This window comes from Schistocerca piceifrons, chromosome 3 (genome assembly GCF_021461385.2).
Source record: "Schistocerca piceifrons isolate TAMUIC-IGC-003096 chromosome 3, iqSchPice1.1, whole genome shotgun sequence".
NCBI classification, from domain to species: Eukaryota; Metazoa; Arthropoda; class Insecta; order Orthoptera; family Acrididae; genus Schistocerca; species Schistocerca piceifrons.
The window spans coordinates 836011382-836035426 of NC_060140.1; the positions used below are offsets into that span (position 1 = coordinate 836011382).

The following is a 24045-nucleotide window of genomic DNA, read 5'->3' on the forward strand; positions in this document are numbered from 1 at the left end:
ACATCCGGGGGAAGCAAATGTTGTCCGGGTTGTTGACCTTATAGAGCTAGAATTTGGAACATCAGAAGGCATGCTGGATGTAGAAGCTTCATTTTCCCCTAAATTTAGCGGAAAACTGTCCTGGGCTGTGTTTACATCATCACATTCGTTGCACGAATCACATTCTTCATCTGCACACAATGGGACTACTACACTTTCTTCAGTGTCCTGATCGCTGTCGGAAAACTCAAATTCTTCACCTGAACTTTCATCTTCTATTTTTCTCAGTTCTGCTAGTATTTCAGCGTCTGTTAGCCGCTTCTTGTATTCGTAGCTCATGACTGCAGGGATGACTCTCAGATACCGTCACAACAGACAATAACTGAAATCCTTGCGTCAACTAACCAACAGTCAGCGCTGGATTGAATGACATTGTTGTCGCATATTTGAACAACAAAGGGACAACAGTTGATGTGATTTCATACGAAGTATTGCAAATAAGTAGCCTCAAAATACAGAGAAATGTTGGAGGGGCCAAATTGGCCCGCCGTCCTTCTAGGTGGTAAGCTTCATATTTCACAACCTAATAAAAATAGGACACTCCAAAACGCGGTGATTAATATTTCATATGACTGATGAAAAGTCACAAAATATCAAGTCAGTCGAACTTACGATTTGCTCAAAAAACAAGTGAAAAGATCGAAAAAGGGGCCAGTTTGGCCCCTCGGTCCTCCTAGTGTTAAACCAATCGCGAAAAATTGTGGCCCAGTGACATTGGTGCATAGTCATCCATAAAAATTCCATCGTTGTTTGGGAAGATGATGTCCATGAATGGCTGCAAATATTCTCCAACTAGCCGAAAAAAACCATTTCCAGTCAATGATCGGTTCAGTTGGACCAGAGGACCCATTATACACAGTCCACACCATTATGGAACCACCACAAGCTTGCACAGTGCCTTATGGACAATTTGGGTTCATGGCTACGTGGTGTCTGCGCCACACTCGAACCCTACCATCCGCTCTTACCCACTGAAATCGGGACTCATCTGCCCAGGTCACGGTTTTCCGGTCTTAACGTCCAACCTGTATGGTCACGAGCCCAGGAGAGGTGCAGCAGGCGACGTCGTGCTATTAGCAAAGGCACTCTCTTTAGTCGTCTGCTGTCATTGCCCATTAACGCCAAATTTCACCGCGGTGTCCTAACGGATACGTTCGTCGCACGTCCCGCATTGATTTCTGCGGTTATTTCATGCAGTGTTGCTTGTCTGTTAGCACTGACAATCATACGCAAATGCCACTGCTCTCGGTCGTTAAGTGAAGGCCGTCCGCCACTGCGTTGTCCGAGCTAATGCCTGAAATTTGATGTCCTAGGCGCACTCTTGACACTGTGGATCTCGAAATATTGAATTCCCTAACGACTTCCAGAATGGCATGTTCCTTGCGTCTACTTCCAACTACCATTTCGCGTTCAAAGTCTGTTAATTCCCGTAGTGCACCCATAATCACGTCGGAAACCTTTCCACATTAATCCCCGAGTGCAAATGACAGCTCCGCCAATGCACTGCTCTTTTATACCTCGTGTACGAGATACCATTGCCATCTGTGTATGTGCATATCGCTATTCCATGATATCCGTCATCTCAGTATATACTGTACTACAAAAGCAGCTTCTCGTAAAAGTTGAGAAAGACACTGTGGAAAAAACCAATGCTATGTGTACTGTGTTGAGTCGAAATCAGATACTTTTCTACTCTTGTGATGATAAACGTTTTACAACAACTACTTCTTCAGAATTAATCATTTTGGTAGTTTTCTTATGATGTAGCCTGTTCGGGAAAAATCTTTTAGCAACAGCTATCACTTAACGCTGTAACTCTTGTATTATATCGCAAGAGCGATAATGTATGCAATATATAGGACCTGCAGAGAGTGCTTTCCGTGCATACATAGAATATTACAACTTATTACTACGGAAATAATTTTCGAACTGTAACTGGTATAGTTGGAGTTGCACAACTATGAACTAAATTTCGTTTCTCTTAACTGATCAGAAAATTTGCGAACGTAAAGCGGAACTTGAATGTACGGGACGTATATTTCACTGTTTACAAATTCTAGAAGTACATTGCGATATAACATACTGTTGTATGTTTCAAATAGGCTACCATGACAAACAAATAAAGAATAGTACGCTTTTTAAGTCTGCCATACTCTTGTCATCTGGCGCATTAGTCTCAGCTATCTCATTAAAGCCACCTGAGAACCATTATGTGGCGTATTGTATAACTGACCTTACGACGCTGTTTCCAATTCGCCCTCTACCACAACACTCGGCCACATTTTCGCCGCGTTGGTTCGTTATGTTGAGCAACAGGGCAAACATAGGTAATATGGCGAAGCGAATATTGTTTTAGATGCATGACTGCCAGCGACAAACAGCTTCAAAAATTTTACTATTAAACAAATATTATACCGCTTTCTCCAAACTGTTTGCACTTATATTTGCATTAAAATCAGGTTATGTAATTAACTTTTTTTTTTCCTTCGAGTACCGGCGTCAAGAGGAATTTTCGATACTAGCCTTCGGCTTTGACCAATGACATAATGCTAATAGTCGCCGTGACGTCATTGCTGCTTGCTTATTTTTAAAGTAACTTCGTTATAACATTAATTGTCATACATTCGTTGCTTTCGAAGGAAATTATTTATTTAATCTCTGCTGGGTACGAAAAACAAAATACTGCTACCGTCTAACATTTTGTCCAGTTATCAGCCTCTTTCCCTTTATACATAATTCGTACAGTTTGTCGTGCCACTCGATTCGTTTTCTGGGTCTAGTTTAGCAGGGGATACAACCCGTCGGCTTTGACTAATGACGTCAGAACTCGCCAGAGAGCGTGTATTACAAAGATGAAAGAGCTGAGAAGAATGTTCAGAAACAAAAGAATGCAAGAGAGAAAAACTGTACTTCACATATATAAGGGCCAGTAGTATTTTCACGTTAACGATATCGCGTGTTTGTATCTTAGTATTTCTCCGCAAAATACAATGGAAAGAAATGAATGAAATATATTACTAGCAAAGAATACATCACGTTACATGTATGTCAGTTGTATCTCGAAAGCCTTTCGAACTGTATTGCTTAAGTGCAGTACGGGATACAAATTCAGCGTAGTCGATTTCTTAGTTAGCATTGCTGTCCTGTTGTTCACCTGAACTGCGTATCCTCTGCTTCACTAAACCGTAAATGAAACACCCGATACAAATTAAAAGCTCATTCGAAGTATGTTGCTTAAGTACAGTACGGAATACGAGTTTGTCATAAGGCGATTTCTTCGTTTTCACTAGCATTACTGTCCTGTTCTTCACTTGAACGATGTATCCTCCGCTTCAGTAAATCCTAAGTGGAACACGGGATACAAATTGTCGATGTGTTGTTTACTTCGTCTCCGCTATTACTAAAAGTCTTTTCTTACAAACATATCAGTATTACTGATGACAGAAGGACCTACGTATGTAATATATGTATACCAGACTTCCGTTGACCTCGATATATGTACACTGGCAACGAAAAGGTGGAAATAGACGTACGTTACATTTGCAACCTGTACCTCAATTGAACTACACGGAGACAAGATGACGACACATCTACAATTTGCATCCCGTACTTCACTATGGGGTACAGTTTTCTTGTTGCCTTGGACTCTAATAGTATCCCATTCGTTACTTGAGCTATATAGCTATACGCAACATTTGTGTCTTGCTCGCCAATTGACATGTATAATGTCAGTGTAAAGGCGAAGTGAAGGACGGGATACAAATTTTAGTTGTGTCGTCAGTGTAAAGGCGAAGTGAAGGACGGGATGCAAATTTTAGTTGTGTCGGGGGTTTCGCCTGTAATCTAGCAAGTACATATTCGAAAATGTCGTACTGATACTAGTGCTGAGAAACGAAAGAAGATCGACAGCTGAGAAATTTCTATTACGTACTTCACAACACGAAAATACACATATTGGTGGAATAAAACAGTGAAATATGTCAAAATTGTGAAATACAGTGAAAGAAGGAAATGGAAAAGTGAGCTTACCACACGGAAATATCGAGGAATAACCGAAGCTCGCCTAGACAGACAGTAACGAAAATTACATACCCACAATCAGACAAATCCATTTCTATAAACGAAAATAAGACACTAAAAATTGTTCTACAATAACAAACTAATACTCCAAATTACCTCAATATCATTACGAATAATTATTTTAATGTACAATGATAGCGCTTATCCGGAACACAGAACTGTTTTATTATCTATGCCTCGAAGCGAAGACATTACTATCTATGACTGATGTATGACGTCATTGGTCAAAGCCGACGGGTTGTATCCCCTGCTTCGCTAGACCCCGTTTTCTTTGCGATAAATAGTTGCAATTCTTCATGTGATAACTACGTCGATTGACTGTCAATAAGTACGCATATATTTGGGTGTACGTGTAGCAGTCTCCGCATAAGCTACAAACATGCTAGCGAAGATTTGTGAACGATTTTTTTTTTTTTTTAATTAGTGCTGTATGTCGTCTCCACTACAGCTTTAGAGCTGCGGTTCTCTGTAGTTTTTGTTCTGGCAAATTATTACAGTTCTTGTCAAACCCCTTTTCGATTTACTACTGAAACTGGGTATCAAAGTCACCTTTTGAACTTAATGTAGCTAAACTTTATTTTCCAATACTAGTTACGATTTTACGATAAATAATTTTGGGTCTAGTGCAGCAGGGGATACAACCCGTCGGCTTTGAACAATGACGTCATTCCTTAGTCATAGATCGTAATGTCTTCACTTCGAGGCATAGACAATAAAGCAGTTCTGTGTTCTAATAAGCACTATCATTAAAATAATTGAATAAAATAATTGAATGTAAATCTAAAAGCGATCGCTTGATATTGGGTGCATCATTAAACGTGTGACTTAATTAACCTAATTATTTGTTTCAAGATATTGCTTAATAAAGTAGGATCAGTTTATTCTATCTCGTGAGATTTTTTTTTTTAAACAGCCAAAAAACATTTATTAGGTACTGAAGGGAGCTGCTTAACAAAGTAGGATCAGTTTATTCTACCTCGTGAGATTTTTTTTTAAAAAGCCAAAAAACTCTTATTACGTACTGAAGGGAGCTAGAACACTAAGAAGAATCGCTTCTCGGCTTTTGACAAGATATTGCTTAATAAAGTAAGATCAGTTTATTCTATCTCGTGAGATTTTTTTTAAAAAAAGTCAAAAAAACACTATTGCTTAATAAAGTAGGATCAGTTTATTCTATCTCGTGAGATTTTTTTTTTAAAAGCCAAAAAACACTTATTAGGTACTGAAGGGAGCTGCTTAATAAAGTAGGATCAGTTTATTCTACCTCGTGAAATTTTTTTTTTAAAAAGCCAAAAAACTCGTATTACGTACTGAAGGGAGCTAGAACACTAAGAAGAATCGCTTCTCGGCTTTTGACAAGATATTGCTTAATAAAGTAGGATCAGTTTATTCCATCTCGTGAGATTTTTTTAAAAAAAAGTCAAGAAAACACTATTGCATAATAAAGTAGGATCAGTTTATTCTATCTGGTGAGATTTTTTTTTTAAAAAAAGCCAAAAAACACTTATTAGGTACTGAAGGGAGCTGCTTAATAAAGTAGGATCAGTTTATTCTACCTCGTGAAATTTTTTTTTTTTAAAAGCCAAAAAACTCGTATTACGTACTGAAGGGAGCTAGAACACTAAGAAGAATCGCTTCTCCGCTTTTGACAAGATATTGCTTAATAAAGTAGGATCAGTTTATTCCATCTCGTGAGATTTTTTTTTAAAAAAAGTCAAAAAAACACTATTGCTTAATAAAGTAGGATCAGTTTATTGTATCTCGTGAGATTTTTTTTTAAAAGCCAAAAAACACTTATTAGGTACTGAAGGGAGCTGCTTAATAAAGTAGGATCAGCTTATTCTATCTCGTAAGATTTTTTTTTTAAATCAAAAAACACTTATTACGTACTGAAGGGAGCTAGAACATAAAGAACAATCGCTTCTCGGCTTTTGACAAGATATTGATTAATAAAGTAGGATCAGTTTATTCTATCTCGTGAGATTTTTTTTTTTTTAAAGTCAAAAAACACTTATGCTTTTGACAAAATCAATGTTTATCTCTCTCGCATTCCTTTGTTTCTCAACATTCTCCTCAGCTCTTTCATCTCTGTAATACATGCTCTCTGGCGACTTGTGACGTCATTGTTCAAAGCCGACGTGTTGTATCCCCTGCTGCACTAGTCCCATAATTTTTTAGTTCGTACTGAGCGTCGTGTGTCAAAAGCTGTAGAACTTGTTCTTGCGATACTCGATTCATTTCTCCTGTTTATATGTGATTGCAATTCGAACATTTTATTCCCTTTGCAGTAAATTCTCGTAATCAAAACTGTCTGTGTTATTGTGTTTCAAAATATCTACAACGGTATGACGTAATAGTCGCCTTGTGCGTTTACGATGTTTGACGCATTTTCAGTACGATTACCTTCATAGTGTGTTAACCACCGCGAACTGCGTGGCAGAGGATACGTCCTATTGTACCAATTATTAGGGTTTCTTCCCCTTCCATTCACTTATCGAGCGCAGGAAGAATGATTGTTTGAATGCGTTTGTCAGCGATATGTAGGGGGTTGTAGTGTATTCCTAGTCACCATTTAAAGCCTGCTATTGAAACTTTGTTAGCAGACTTTCTCGGGATGGTTTATATCGCCTCTGCAGACTGATTGCACTTCCCCAGTATTCTACCAATTAACCGAAGTCTACCACCTGCCTTACCCACAACAGAACCCATGTGTGAGCCTATGTTCACTGCGTCACTGCTTAAAACCAGCCGCTAGTATCGCAAATTTCCTCTTTATCGTTGGATACAGTAATAATTTTTTTCTGTCTTTTTCATTAATTGACAATGAGTTTTAATTACTTTTGGACGGGCGCTAATGACTACGCCATCTAGCACCCTGAAGCCAAAAACAGTCACTGTACCGTTTTAGTTAACATTGCCACTGCCAAATATGGGTAACAAAAACGTAGTTTAAGAACTAAAGGCAAAGTGTTTTCAAAGGTGGGTGCTTGCATGAAAGCGGAAAACAAATTGTGAAATACTTGTCGCCCTATAGAAAAAAAAGTGTTCTGGTGCAGATATTGTTGCTCGTGGTAGCTGCAGAGTCTTGACACCCTGTCACCGTTAGTGCACCCTCTTTTACTGAGCTTAGAGACTGCTGCTGTGAGAAGCGATTTAATAATTCACATAGCTATAACACCCATATTTTGTCATTATGGTGGAGATCTCACTGTATTCATAGTACCACTTAACTGTTATTATTATTCTAATATTATGCATTTCTATCCAAATGGGCAGGGCGAGCTGTCACAGAGCTGTCAATCCTTTCTAGCTAGATAGTAGCTTGCTGTGAGTGGTGCAAAGGAGTTCAAATGGCTCTGAGCACTATGAGACATCTGAGGTCATCAGTACCCTAGAACCTAGAACTACTTAAACCTATCTAACCTAAGGACATCACACACATCCATGCCGAGGCAGGATTCGAACCTGCGACCGTAGCGGTCGCGCATTTCCAGACTGAAGCGCCTAGAACCGCTCGGCCACACCGGCCTCAAAGGAGTTCCCCAGTTTGGTAAATTTGAGACGGGATTACCAGTTCGGCACATACCTGACAAACAACGGGAACCATATCAAAAATCTTGGTTGTCTAATCGCGCTCTCCAGGGAGACACTGGATGCTGGAAGTCGCAAGTGGTCGTCAGAGTTCAAGACTTTGGAAGACAGCAGAGTACACTGGTATTGTTGGCCCCCATTCTGTGTTGTGCTGAGTTAACATTTCCCGTTTACTAGCTGCACGTGCAACATGTGCTCTCGTATACAAAAGCAGTGCTGTCTCCCAAGTTAGTACATTCGATTTGTGCCTTTTCAGAAATGGGCGTATTTCAGAAGACATGTCAAACTTATTGCTGCAGTGCGTCTGGATCAGCACGTCGATCACGAGTGGTTATAAGGATTCTTACTGCCACTATCGCCTCACCAGTTCCTCGCCCCAAGAGACTGTTATCTGGTCACTGTCTTGAGCATATGCCCTAGCTTATTTTTAACGGCCGAATTTAACCGGCTGGAATTTCCGTGTCCGAATGAAATAATGGTTCATTCTGACCACTTGAATTCAGAATGCCCTCACGTAATGTTTCAGACAGAAAAGAGAATCGCAGGCGTCAAGTTCAGAAGATGAACAGTTGTAATTACATATCACAAAAAACGAGGGATGGTGTTAAAACCCGTGTTTCTCCGCGCAGCGAGAGATGTTCTTCAGGTATGACCGCGGTATTATCTATCCCCCGTTTTGCGTCGCATTGCCATGCCCTTGACTTTACCTGACTCATGGTGAGACGAAGGACTGCCTTGCGGCGGTTTCCCGGATGGATCTGTCAGCAACGGATATATCGGCCGGCAGGAACTACGCCGTGATCCTCTCCAGCACCTGCGTAGTCCCGGGACGTGAATCCCCCATCTCCCATCTCAGTTGTCGTATTAGAAATTACGACTACACGATAACAGCGACGGCTCGGCTACTTTGACTACTGACGTTTGTTGCCAAAAGTACGAAAACTATCGCAGAATCAGCGTAACAGCTCATGCATCCAAGCTGCTGACAAGAATAACATGGAGAAGAATGGAAAAGAAAATTGAGGATCTATTAGACGACGAATAGTTTGGCTTTAGGAAAGGTAAAGGCACGGGTACCAGAGAGACGGTTCTGTCTTTGCACTTAATAATGGAAGAAAGACACATTAATTGGATATGACGCCCAAGGAAAAGCGATAGACAGTCTAAAATGTTTCCAGAATGAAATTTTCGCTCTGAAGTGGTGTGTGTGCGCTGACATGTTTCGGTGTAAGATGTTTCAATATGTTCGAAATTCTCACAAAAATAGTGGGTAAACTACAGTGAAAGACAGATAATATACAATATGCGGAAGAGCCAAGAATGAAGTATTGTTATTAAAAATGATGTTACACAGGATGTAGTGTTTCACTCCCCACTGTTCAATCTGTACTTTGAAGAAGCAATAATGGAAATAAAAGAAAGGTTCAAGAGTGGGATTGAGAGTCAGGGTAAAATGATATCAACAATAAGATTTGCTGAAGACATTGCTGTTCTCAGTAAAAGCAAAGAATAATTACTGCAACTGTTGAATGGCATGAACAGTCTAATGGGTACAGAATATGGATTGAGAGTAATCCAGAAAAAGGTGAAAGTAATAAGAAGTAGCAGAAATAAAAATAACCAGAAACTTAACATCAAAATTGATGGTTTTGAAGTAGATGATTTAAGAAATTGTGCTACCTTAGAAGCAAACTAACCTACGGGGGACAAAGAGGCAGACATAAAAGGCAGACTAACACAAGCAAAGAGGACATTCTTGGCCAAGACAAATTTACTAGTATCAAGCATAGGCCTTAATTTGAAAAAGAACATTTCTGAGAATGTAAATTGGGAGCACAGCATTCCATGTTAGTGAATCGTGGACAGTGGGAGAACCAGAACATAAGAGATTCGATGCAGTTGAGATGTGATGCTACAGAAGAATGTTGAAGGTCAGGTGGACTGATAAAGTAAGGAATGATGTTTCCCATAGAATCAGTGAAAAAAAGCAATGTGTGGAAAACAGTGACAAGAAGCAGAACACAATAAAGGTCATATGTTAAGGCATCAGGGAATAACCTCCTTGGTAGTAGAGGGAACTATAGAGGGGGAAAAAACTGTAGGAGAAGGCAGAGATAAGAATTTGTTCAGCAAATAATTGAGGACATATGGCGCAAGTGCTGCTGTGAAATGAAGAGGTTCACGAAGGAGACTTAATTTTTGGTCAGCCAAATCAAACCAGTCAGAAGATTGATGACTCAAAAGATCCTGTGAACAATCAAACAAAATTTGTGAATGGACTGGGGATTTCTTGCTAAAGAAGATGGGCGCAGCATGTTGTCTTGGATGTACTGTCGTCGAGAGAAGTGGAAGTAATGTCAGGCATGAACCAGTGAAGTGTGTTGGGATGCTTAATGACCATTTAGTATAATTAAAGACCTTTCAGGTGATATTAATAGTAACATCAGACTTTTTTTTGCAGATGATACAGTTATCTATAATGTTGTGCTATCTGGGAGAAAAAACTGCACTAGTATTCAGTCAGAGCTTCATAAGATTTCATTCTGGTGAAAAGACAGAATGCAAAAATGTAATATCCTGTAACTACAATATTAATGATTAACAACTTTGAACCAGTCAGCTTGTACAAATATCTGGGGGTACCAATTTATAGGGTATGAAATGAACCAATCATGTAGGCTTAGTCACAGGGGAAGCAGGTGGACAGCTTCAGTTCAATGGCTGCCTACTGGGTGGTGGTGGTGGTGGTGGTGGTGGTGAATTAAATACATTACAACCAATAGTTGAGTATCTAACATAGGTATGTCAGTGTGAATTTAGAAATTACTGATCCATTAGTAATAAATAAACAATTAATGGAACATGACTGAATATAATCTTTCTCTTTTTATGTTACTCCTAGGATGTGTAAAGACATTTAATGGGCATTCCAACAGAATCCAATTAACTCAGTCATAACTTTTAATAACTGTTAGCAAAACCTTAGTCCAGGATTTTGTGGGTTTTCTACAATACTGTTTGACATTTGTATGGATAAAATTGTTACAGGAATGGAGAAAGAACAAATATTTTAAACAAAAAAACTGTAAACAATATATTTTTGCTGATGATCAAGTATACTGTAAGTTGACTTGGAAGACTGTCACTCAGAAGAGAAGTGAATAAAAAAAATTGGAAAGCTACAACATTAAGATTTCTGTACATAAAATGAAAGACTTGCAAATAGAATCAAACTGCTATGTATAAAACGTCTTGAGCATTCCGACTACTTCACAAATGAGTTAATATGTTAAATATTTGTCATTAAGCATGTAAAACCTGTATGACTGAAGATATGTGGCCCTAATAATTTTGATTTTATTAGTTCCAGATTACTCACCCATAGACTAATAAAAAAGACAAAACCAAAACTGGTAAACAGTTTTAAGATAGGCTACCTCTTCACACACTTATATATTTATCATGTCATATTTCATGAAACATCTGCCATACAATAATATAACCATGCAGGGATATTCAGTGGTGCAAGTGGTTAATGTCTGCAGAATGTGTTGCAAATGGAGTTAGTAGCAAAGAAGTAATAAATTACATGTGATGCCTGATATTGGAGTTTTACTACATGAACAGTGAAAATGTAATGAGCAGTAAACTCTTTTCCTTTCTTTATTTTGTGGGGATGTCAGAAAGTAAAAGCTTTGAAAATGTTTGAAATTCTGTGTGAACTTCATTGGAAGTCACTATGTGATTTCACTCTCAAAAACTGGAAGAATATAGTCTGGGTAATTTGCGTGCTTTCAGTTATGCCACCTCAAGACATAATTGTAATACTTGGCTTATATTGTTAAATCTTTTATGTAAAATTATACTTAAAATTATACTTCTTAGTGAGTAGACCAAGAGAGCATTTTAAAATTTTAAATTCGGTCAATAATTATATGAGATACTGAAAAAATAATTTATTGTTGACTCTGGAAAGTATTAGATGGACATTCTGCACCTGGGACATGGTGGCCATTTTAGCCGTTTGGTAAAATCTCTCATAACACATGTTTAGAGAACTACAAAAGTTCAGCAGGTTAAATGGGTACATAAAAAGGAGTCTGAGGCTGTATAGGGAAACATCTAAGAATAAGATATTTTGTAGTGTCAAAATCTGCAATACAGTATGTTAGTGAAATGTGGGTTCTGAGAGAAAGTGGTAAAAGAAGAATAAAAATGAGATTCCTAAGCTTTATTTTAGGTGTAAGATTCTAGACCAGATTAGAAGTGTTGACACATGCAAATCACATGTAATTGCAAGTAATGTAGTGGAAAATGTGAAAACCTAATGACATGTAGTCAAATACATTCAGAGAGACCACCACTGTGAACATTCTGAAATGCACCAAGGAATAGAGATACTTGAGAGTGTGAGAAGACAGGGGAGAGCATTTTTCCATTGACTTTGGAATGTGGCTTAACCCAAACCATGATTTGGAAGCAGAACAACATGATGATAATTTAGCTATTGGGATGAAAGGATGTGGGAATGGGAGATTTTTGTACCTGCTTACATTGTTGTTTTTGTTTTGTTTTGTTTTGTGTGTGTGTGTGTGTGTGTGTGTGTGTGTGTGTGTGTGTGTGTGTTTGTTTTGTTGCCACCTACTCTTCACTTGTGACACATGTCTATCATGATTTCCAATTATGTGCTTGCAAAAGATAGTCTAAAAAAATCATCTGTTTATGTACCTGACAGAATGCCTTTCTTTTATGTTACAGTTTGCAAGCTGTGCAGATCTTGCAATCCAAATCCCGGGGAATCTCAGTCAAGATGGGCTTTATCGTTTAGACTACTCACCGCCACATGGAAAGCCGGCACCAAATACTACAATTGCCTCAAAGGATATTGGAGACGTTATAGAATTTTCTCAAGGTCTTCCTGGCACAAAATACAACTTTTGGCTGTATTACTCAAATTCCAGCTTCCAAGATCTGTTGACGTGGACAGCTTCAATCACAACAGGTTAGTTACCTTCCTCAAAGTGTGGGAATCCAACTGTATTTCACACTGCTTTGCATCACGCTGAAACATTGTAGAGTTGTATTATTCATTTTTGTATAATTTACATTTTTTAATGCATGTCATTGTAAACTTCTGAAATAATGATTTTGATCCACACAAGCTGACACATTATATTAAAAAAGAAAATTATGTACTCTCCAGCACCTGATGCACCAACCAATCTTTCTGTAACCGTCCATAGTGGTAAAGTGACTGATGTATCTTGGAGTCCTCCACTTGTTGGCCATGCCTCGGGATATAAGATTAAGGTACAGTACCAGAAAGTATTTAAATCAAGACTACAACTCATTAGTTGCGTTGGCATAAACAAAGAATATCTTTAAATTTAAAAGCTAGAGTGAACCTGTTGAAAACTTACTTATGTTTTAAATTTTGTTTTTAGTCAAATTTGAATACTTATGCCATTGTATGCATATAAGATGGCGACAATGTGAAATCTCTCACTGAAGTATGGGCTAACCTTTTGAAGTTATTGATATTTTTTATTATAATACAGCTTCGTCCTCTTTTTCTCTTTCCATTTCATATTATGTCATCCTTCCTTCTTCTCTTTGTGTTATTTTCTGCTCTATGCATTATCAAGATCAAGTGAGGTTTTGGTGGTGGTGGTGGTGGTGGTGCTGTTGCTGCTGCAGTTGGGAGATAACTGTAATTCTTTTCAGGAGTGAAGTTAAAGTTCCCATATGGCCATCCTGATTTTGGTTTTCCATGATTAACTTGATTTATTTTGTCTGAATCGGCTGATGGCATTTTCAGCAGGCTGTGACCAATAACTTCCCACAAAGGTTTTACATTGAATAAAGCCAGCTCCAGTAATGTCAAAATTCATGGAATCTTGAAGTTCGACTTCCCCGCCAAACCTCTCCAGACATTCTTACTATGGTCCCAGTTCCTAACTTCTCTCAAATTTAATAATAATCTCCTCCTATACTTTAGCTGGTTTTGCATTTTCATTCTTCAATTTCCAACTGATCCTGCACATACTGGCTGCACTTTTTCTCATAGATGCCAGTCTGATTTGCCTTTCCCTATATCTTTATTAATAGCTCATGCCAGTTTTCTTATAGCTATGTGTGCCGTCTCTCTGCCTGTCTTCCTGCCAGCACAACTTTGCTGCTTTGGTGTATTAGTGTTTCACCTATTTGAGAGTTTGGCTGTGATGTGATCTGTCTGCCCTGCACTACCCTTGAGTTTTGTACAGTTCTCTAACAACTTCATTAAGTCTCATTGTGTAGGCCTATCAGAATTAACTTTATCCCAAAAAATTATCTTAAATTTCTGTTTGATTCCTTATGTGTAGCACAATCCATTTATAAAAACACTGTATAAAAGTTCTGTTACTGACCATTATTCTGTATTGTTGTTATCAAGAACAATGATTGGAATATTTATAATTCATGAGGTTTCTGCGTTAATCCAATGTCACATAATTGTTTCTTTTAAAATTTAAAGTATTCTGATTTGTCACAATGATTTTTATGTTCTTCGTTGACAGTTTCCTGTTTTCACACCTTGTTTGTTTCTTTGTGGCTGTTTTGTAATATTCTAAAAAAAAAATATTTTAATTTTGTTGTTTACAATATGAATGAATAATTTTAAGACCTAACATAAAATCGCTTTTCTAATTTCACTTATGACCTTCACATATACCAGTTTCTTGCAGTTATTTGTGAATTACATTTGTAGTATTATTGTTAAAATTTTTTACTTTGCTGAAATGTTTCATTTGCATGTTCTTTCAGTATTATTTCTTACAAGCTAAACTTTATTCCTAATGCATTCCTTTATGCAGGTATGTGCATAATTTCTGGCTTTGTACTGGTTCTTACTTTTTGCTACCTCTTTCTTTAGTAATATTTCTTATTGCTAAGCATTTTCTGTAGTCTGTCTGCTACATATGCTCTGTATTTTTCATTTTTGTTGAAATATCTAAACCTTTTTTTCTGTATACTGGGAAACATTGTTCGATGGATCCTTTAAATATCTGTACAGGGGATGCAGCCTGGTCATTTATAAAGTTATTGCTACATCATGGAATTAATACATTATGTAAAATAAGTGCTATAGGACTAAGAACTAGTTTCAACACATTTTCATTACCTGTAGATGACATTTATAGCAACTTACAGAAATATTTTTGAAATATATGAATCTGTCCATTTTGTAAAAGCTCTACAGTATTGTAAAATACTATTAATGGGGTTTGGGACGATTAAGTTACCAAACAAATCTGAATCTGTGAGTGTTCGCACTATGTACTGCACACCTTGATATTTATTGCTTATTACTTTACAGTGTTAGCAGCTAACTACTGTACTGCACATCATGTGATAGGAACACACTGTATTACAACATATCATCTGCTAGTACAGAAATGTTTTTAGAGAATGTATTCGACATTCGCTGAGCTCAATTTTTAGAAACTTATTGAGGAATTTGTGAAGTCATGTCAACACATGTAATATAGACTCTGCCCCTCACATATAGCTGTTTAATAGGGCATAAAATGTATTTTTTTCCTCACACCAATAAATCCTCACTGTCCAGTACCATATTGTTTTGTGCTCGCTCTCATGATGATCATATATGGATATGTGAGTGCATGTCATACTTCAAGAGTTTCATTCAAATTTCTGTGTCCATAAGTAAAATAATCCGAACAGGGGTGCAAATTCTATTCTTTCTTCAATTTGCACTTCTGTTTGTGTGTTTCTGTGAGAAGTGAGGAAGTAATCAGCCCATAAAAGGACCACACATTAATTAAAAACTGCATCTCATGATTTTGTTTAGTGGTTAAAGGAAGTTGCATACCTGCACTGATGTGAATGATCACTCCATCTCTTAAAAATTATCAGGCCAGTCAAACAGCTGTTGAAATCCCAGAACGAATCTTAGACTGTGCAGCAGAATGTGCACTATTTCGAAATTTTTGGCACCTTAAAACTGTGTGCTGAACCAGCACTCGAGTCCAGCACCTTGCCTTTGGTGCGAAGTACTTTCACTGATTAAGCACTATGAAACCCACTCAAGACCCGTAACCTGTCCTTATACACCTTCCCTGGCATCTCTGTGGAAGGTAGGTAGGTAGGTAGGTGGGTAGGTAGGTAGTGTTTGCTTGGACAATACTGCCAACAGCTTGTTTCAAATATAAAATCATATATAGAGAGAAGTCACAGTATAAATAACAAACTGACAGATTAAAACTGTGTGCCGGACCGAGACTCGAACTCGGGACCTTTGCCTTTTGCGGGCAGGTGGTTGTGAGTCGTGCTGGGGTAGCTCAGTTGGTAGAGCACTTGCTCGCGGAAGGCAAAGGTCCCGAGTTCGAGTGTCGGTCCGGCACACAGTTTTAATCTGTCAGGAAGTTTCATATCAGCACACAGTATGCTGCAGAGTGAAAATCTCATTGTGGGCACAGTATAAATAGTTTGAACATTGATTTAATTACTTTTACAGTTTTTATTTGGTTTCAATACTCGTACATCTAAGGAATCTTGGCTGGATTCATAGATATTTACTAACAACTGTTCATGACACAGAAATCACTTCTGAGCTACATTGTCCTCTCATTTGTTGTCCATGGCAATTATTTACTCTTCAGTTCTTCTTCCTTGGGATAATGATTGTTATTGCAAAGTGCCAACTTTATTATTGTATGCTCTTATTGCATTTACCTTACTTTTGATGTTATCATTGTATTTATCATTTGTTGACTTATATTTTCTCTACAGGTTTTGACTATTGGAGACTCAAGGGAACCCTCCCGTGTTGTACTACAAGAGGAAGAGACTGGTCTGCATTATCGTTTGCAGAATCTCACACCTGGTGGCTCGTATCAAGTCCAATTGCTAACTGTTTATGAAGGAAAAGAAAGTCTTGTATATATTTCAAGGAATTTTACTACAAGTAAGTAACACTCCATAACTGTTAGTCAGCATTAGCAATGCTGTGGCAGTTCTAATTATTCATTCCCTTTCATGTCATATGCTGAAATGTAAAATTTCAGGAATGTTCCTGCCCATTTATTATTATGAAAAGGATAGGTTGCTACCTACCATCTTGTGGAGATGTTGAGTTGCAGACACACACAACAAACAGACTGCACTCTATCCTTCTCATAATATTGTCATTATTCCATAGTGTATTTTCCGTTACTGGATTTTGCAGTTTCTCTTGAGTAAATATAACAGCAACAAATTTCATCATGGAATATGTGTACAGGGATGGCAGAATTAGGATTCCAAGACGTGTCACAATGGTTGAGCAATTACATTGGACACCTCTACCTAATCATGTAGCACTTTTCCCTCATTGTTTTACAATGCATGTAGCATTAACCCCACAAGATGCCAAAAGTAAAACCTTTTTAAGTGCCACATACAATTCACAGAGATTGATAAAGCTGATGTGTTTCTCAAATATATTAAGATGCAATTTGGAAGCATTGAGGTAGTGCATTGGGGTCTGGCTGGATGTGAACGTCATCTCCTGCGCGTAGTGGACAGACAAACAGATGCACATTGCCAGACAGTAATTTCTGTATCATTTGCTAATGAAAGATGATGACTGGCTTATCTGACACCTGTTTAAGAATACCTCCCCAATGTGCCTGAAAAAGTGGCCTGTTGGCAAGTGGAATGCATCATCTGCATATGGTTTTTTTACATACTTTATCCCTGCCATCGGTGTGCACCGAAACTTGTCATCTTTGTGATCTGTTGCCAGTGTTAATGATCCTGTATACTACAACATGGATAAGGGTACAGATGTAGTCATAGCTTCTGTTTCCTGTACAAGTGAGGAAATCGTTATGAATGGCATGACATCTTCCTGTTGTACACTTGACTGTCATGCCACTGGTCAGTGCATTGTCTGATAGCATCTTAGTAATGTCCAACACTCCAAAATATACCATCCTCTGTGGAGATGGTTGTGCCTCTTTTCCAGCACAGCAGCTATATCTAATGCTCTTAATCAGGGATGAATATCTTACAACAAAATATATAGTGCAATGATTGGAAAAAGAGGTATTAAGGAAACATTAATAAGAGCCAGAATACAATAATAGAAGTTGTTGGGAACGTTATGTGCTGGATCCATCTACTGGAGGAAAGAGAAAGTAGAAGAATCTTTTTATGAGTCATGAGAATCGCGTTAAATTTATTGAGAATTTTGCAACAATGAACATCTGCTACATGTATCGGAAGGCACACTGAAATACAGCTGCCAGTACAAGCACTATATTTTGTCAAGCACCGTGGGTAAAGGTACAATATAGTCCAGAAACACAATAATAAAAAAACATTGGAGATATGATTTAAACAACGCCTTCAGTCACAACTTTTTCATGTTTTATTAACTACACAATGCATTTCGGACCCTGTGGGTAGATCGACAGGTTTAATTTGTATTAATACATGTTTTATTTCTTCTCGTGAATGAGGTGAAATGCATATTCCTGTAACGAAAAGGTTTAATGCTAGGTTATGAATTTCGTAAGTCGAATGCGGAAAATATATGCAAAACAATGGAAAATGAACAGTGTAAACTTACATCATCACCCAAGGAATGCATTTTTAACATTTTAGTGCCGGCAAACATTCTTTTCTCTGTCATTTTAGCGCATGTCACTTCATTCAAGATGTACATTTGTACACACATGTTTATAAGCACTTCACAGATGTTTTTGTACATGATGTTGTCAAAGATGAATTTATTCATAGTGCTAAAGATATAACTATTAAACAATTGACATATGCAAGAAATAACTTTAGAATAGGTTTTTAAAATTACTGAAATAACTATTGCTTCTGAAATATGTTTGGTCATTTAACATAGATTCTGGTTTCTTGATTTTGTGGAGGTATATCTCCAGTTGTTCTAACAGACTTTGGGGTCTTACCATTGGCTTCATTATGTAGTATTACCAAATTATTTTCTAGGCTGTTGATGACATGTTTCGTTTGCAGCATATGCTGTGCAATGACTGATTTTTCGAAATTCTTGAGCCTGAAAGCATTTACATGTTCCTGAAAACGGGTCTTGAAGTTTCTGCCTGTTTTCCCTACATTGTAGGCAGGACAACTGGGGCATGATACTTTGTACACTCTGCTGTTGTAGTATGTGTTTGTATTTGATTTTACATTATGGATGAGTAGGTTTCATAACTTATTATTGGTTGAGAATGCAACCATTACATTTGTTTTTCTTAAAAGGTTGGCGATTTTTTGTGATGTGGGGCACAGGTATGGGATACGGGCGAATAATTTCTCTTCTTTCACAGTGTGTCCATTCGTTGTCTTGCTTTTGTGTATTTGTCTGCCTAAATTGTCAATTGTTTTGGCTGTGTAGCCATTGCTTATGGCAATGCTCTTTATTGTATCTGTCTCATTCTTGACAGTGTTTCCTTCTAAATCAAGGGAGTGTACTCTGTGTAGCATGGACCTAAAAGCAGCATGTTTCTGTGTGGTAGGATGGCATGATGAGTTGTTCAGCGTTATGTCTGTGTATGTGCATTTTCTGTATATGCCGAACTTGTGGTTTTGTTGGCGGTTAGCGATTTTAAGATCCAAGAAGTTTATGCTTTCATTGTCCTCATGTTCAATTGTGAATTTTATGTTTTGGAAGAAAGAATTGAATACTGCTAGTAGTTCTTCGAGCTCATCTTTTGTTCCATCAAATAGCAGCAAGGTGTCATCAACATATCTCCAGTAATATAATATTTTACTTTTGAATCTATTGTCTTCATTAAAGAACTTACTTTCCAGATGATTGAGAAATGTGTCTGCCAGAAAACTTGAAATGCTACTGCCTATGGCGAGACCCTCATTCTGTTGGTAAACTTCCCCATTAAATGTAAAGTAAATGTGAGACATTATTAGCTGTAACATGTCCTTGACTTCTGATATTTCTGCAGTTGACAATGTTTTATGTTTTATTAAGTTTTCAAGGGTTATGTTTATTATTTCTTCAGTTGGTACGTTTGTAAATAGGTTAGTTACATCAAAAGAGGCAAACCTGGCACCTGCAGGAATATTTATGTCCTTAATTTTAGTTGCTACTTCATTTGTGTTCTTAACTGAGTATGATTTATCAAATGTATAGTACTATTTCAGAATTTCATTCAGTAATTGGGAGACTTTGGAGGCAGGTGTGTTTTTAGAATTAACAGTGGGTCTTAATGGAACATGGGGTTTATTGGTCTTGAGTTCTTAGTCTTGGGGCTGTGGGGTCCATTAAAATGAATGTTTTTTGCTTGTTTTTCTGTGAAGAGGAAATTGTATTTATTGACCATTTTTCTGATTTTGTTTTGGAATTTTATTGTTGGATCTTGTTTGAGCTGTGCTATGTTGTTTTCAGAAAAGAAAGTCAGTGTTCTAGTGATGTATTCATCTTTGTTCATAATTACTACAGAATTGCTTTTGTTAGCTTTCAGAACCATGGCATTGTTATTATTGAGTTTCATGTTTATGCTCTTTACTAGCTTTCTCTCTTGATAAACTGCTTTGGAGGTTTCATTATGGTTACTTATGCTTTTATGAATAATTTTATTTATGTTGTGTGCTAAGACAGTCTGTTCAGTCAGCTAAATTAGCTGCTTTTTTAGTGTGTATGATAAGATTTTTGAGGTCATTGTTACTTAATCTGGGTTTTACATTGTGCTTTAGCCCTTTCCTGAGTAAACTGTGTTTTGTTGGATGGTTGGTTGTTCTGTTGCTGACGCAGTTTTAGTTGCAAGGCTTTTAATTTCTTTAGGTGCCTGTGTGTGATTTCAGTCTGCATTTTGTTTATGATACTTTCAACATTCTCTTCAGCAGCTTTTAGTTCTAATGGGTGTAGTGTATTAGCTAATTGTAAATATGTGTTATAACAGCACTTAATAATATCTTCTTTCTTCTTATACTGAGCTTTAACTCCAGACTTCATCCACATTTATCTCACATTTCCTTTTCGCAATCTGGGCTGCAGCTTTTCCTTCAAAGTGTATAAGAACCACAATTTGAAAAACTTTTGACTGCTAAAGTACCTGCAAATCTGGATAAGTAGTTGACCACATGCCCTCTTTGACAAATGCTATTTACTTCACTTTTTAAACAGATAAAGAAGGTTGCAGTTGCTATGCATCCTAGTTTCATGATTTCTAATCTATATTCGCAACTCTTGATGGCAGAACTTTATCATCCAACATTTCTCAAATTCTTTGTTGACAAAAATTTTCACTTTTTTTCCTAACAATGTTATGAAAAGGAAACTTACTTCTCACCATATAGTGGGGATGCTGAATCGCATAGAGGCACAACAAAAAGACTCACAATTAAAGCTTTCGGCTGTTAAGACCTTTGCCAATGCACGCATGTGCGCACACACACACACACACACACACACACACACACACACACACACACACACACACAACACTGCATCTCAGGCAACTGAAACCACACTACACTGCTAATTATGCTTTCATTGGCAGTGTGGTTTCAGTTGCCTGAAGTTCTGTGTGTGTGTGTGTGTGTGTGTGTGTGTGTGTGTGTGTGTGTGTGAGGTCTATTGTTGACGAAGGCATAACGGCCGAAAGCTTTAATTGTGGGAGTCTTTTTGTTGTACCTATCTGCGACTCAGCCACTATATGGTGGGTAGCAACTTTCCTTTTCATAATTTTCTTACATTCCATCCAGGATTTTCCATTGTTTCACTTTCTTTTTTCATCAGACTTGGGTAGAGGCAGGAGTCTGATGATTTCCATAAAGATGCCCTTTGTGGCATTTTTTCAGGTGTAACATGGACTTTGAAAGATGTTTTCCAGACAGGTTTTAATACCATGGATATACTGGCGTAACTGTAACTTTTATTTCTGTGAGAAGGAAGTGATTGCCTCGAGTCTTTTGTCTTGCAGATATAATTTTTATTTTCCATGAGTACTGTAAAGAAATCATGTACTAATTGTAAAATAATATATAATTTGATGGTAGGAAATGAAAAGCTTGTGACTCCATCCATCTGTGAAAGCCTCTTAATTCCAGTAACTTTTTATAAAAGAGAGATTTAAAAGTGCATGGATTTCTTTTAAGCTGTCAATACCTAGGCTTCTTCTGTGTAGTTACACGTGTAGCATCTTTTTATGTATTACTTTATATTATTTCTTAAGAAACTGTCTTTGCTTCTCTTGTAAAATTTAACAAAATGGAGTTTGAGGTACTCATTGCCTACCATCTATATATTGCAACCACTGAAATGTGAATTGCTTTTATATTTTGTGATTATATGTTTAGCAGTGCATTGTGTGTATGTCTGATACTATTTGAAAACAGTGCTTGTGAACAAAACATGGCTGTAACATTACTCAGATAAACACTAAGTTGAAACATTAAAGCCAAGGTTACCTGACTGTGTGTTCTTAAACTCAAAAAATCGATGGTGCAAACTAATTCATTGAAGCATAGCTATTTACTACATGATGTTTACCCTTTATTGTCAAAGTCAGGCATACTGTGAAAAAATAGCTATAGCACAGGTTTGAGGATTATGACATACTGATGTCAATCATCCTCACAAAATATGAAGTTTGTATCTTTACTGTTACTTTATGTAGTAATGGCATGTCGAAGGCAATGCTGTCGCCAACCTGAGGTTGGTTTCAACACCACAATACTATTCTAGTCACGATCAAATCAGATACAATGTATCCCTGCCTTTCTCTGACCTTTAAACTAACTTACCCAGTCAGGTATGAAGTACCTACAGTTTGATGTAATCCATAAACCATAACACAATTTGACATTTTTTGCTTATGTGTGTCATTGCTAGTGGTGCTAAATAATAGAAAAACATCCTAGAACTGATGGGGAACTGAACATCAGACTTTTGGTATTTTTCATCAATATTTATCCACATAACCACCAAGTCACTTGGATGCTATGAATGTTGTTGTTGTTGTGGTCTTCAGTCCTGAGACTGGTTTGATGCAGCTCTCCATGCTACTCTATCCTGTGCAAGCTTTTTCATCTCCCAGTACCTACTGCAACCTACATCCTTCTGAATCTGCTTAGTGTATTCATCTCTTGGTCTCCCTCTACGATTTTTACCCTCCACGCTGCCCTCCAATACTAAATTGGTGATCCCTTGATGCCTCAGAACATGTCCTACCAACCGATCCCTTCTTCTGGTCAAGTTGTGCCACAAACTTCTCTTCTCCCCGATCCTATTCAATACTTCCTCATTAGTTATGTGATCTACCCATCTAATCTTTAGCATTCTTCTGTAGCACCACATTTCGAAAGCTTCTATTCTCTTCTTGTCCAAACTATTTATCGTCCATGTTTCACTTCCATACATGGCTACACTCCATACGAATACTTTCAGAAATGACTTCCTGACACTTAAATCAATACTGGATGTTAACAAATTTCTCTTCTTCAGAAACGCTTTCCTTGCCATTGCCAGCCTACATTTTATATCCTCTCTACTTCGACCATCATCAGTTATTTTGCTCCCCAAATAGCAAAACTCCTTTACTACTTTAAGTGCCTCATTTCCTAATCTAATTCCCTCAGCATCACCCGACTTAATTAGACTACATTCCATTATCCTTGTTTTGCTTTTGTTGATGTTCATCTTATATCCTCCTTTCAAGACACTGTCCATTCCATTCAACTGCTCTTCCAAGTCCTTTGCTGTCTCTGACAGAATTACAATGTCATCGGCGAACCTCAAAGTTTTTATTTCTTCTCCATGAATTTTAATACCTACTCCAAATATTTCTATTGTTTCCTTTACTGCTTGCTCAATATACAGATTGAACAACATCGGGGAGAGGCTACAACCCTGTCTTACTCCCTTCCCAACCACTGCTTCCCTTTCATGTCCCTCGACTCTTATAACTGCCATCTGGTTTCTGTACAAATTGTAAATAGCTTTTCGCTCCCTGTATTTTACCCCTGCCACCTTTAGAATTTGAAAGAGAGTATTCCAGTCAACATTGTCAAAAGCTTTCTCTAAGTCTACAAATGCTAGAAACGTAGGTTTGCCTTTCCTTAATCTTTCTTCTAAGATAAGTCTTAAGGTCAGTATTGCCTCACGTGTTCCAGTGTTTCTACGGAATCCAAACTGATCTTCCCCGAGGTTGGCTTCTACTAGTTTTTCCATTCGTCTGTAAAGAATTCGTGTTAGTATTTTGCAGCTGTGACTTATTAAGCTGATAGTTCGGTAATTTTCACATCTGTCAACACCTGCTTTCTTTGGGATTGGAATTATTATATTCTTCTTGAAGTCTG

The 24045-nt window shown here is 37.6% G+C and overlaps 1 protein-coding gene across 1 annotated transcript in view; it reads left to right on the forward strand.

The window, feature by feature from the left end:
* The window catches only part of LOC124789875 (tyrosine-protein phosphatase 10D-like), a 361743-nt gene that overhangs the window by 201947 nt on the left and 135751 nt on the right, over positions 1–24045 (forward strand). The window contains 3 exon segments of the mRNA XM_047257389.1: positions 12469–12712; positions 12914–13020; positions 16504–16678. Coding sequence (XP_047113345.1) covers positions 12469–12712; positions 12914–13020; positions 16504–16678 — 526 coding nt within the window.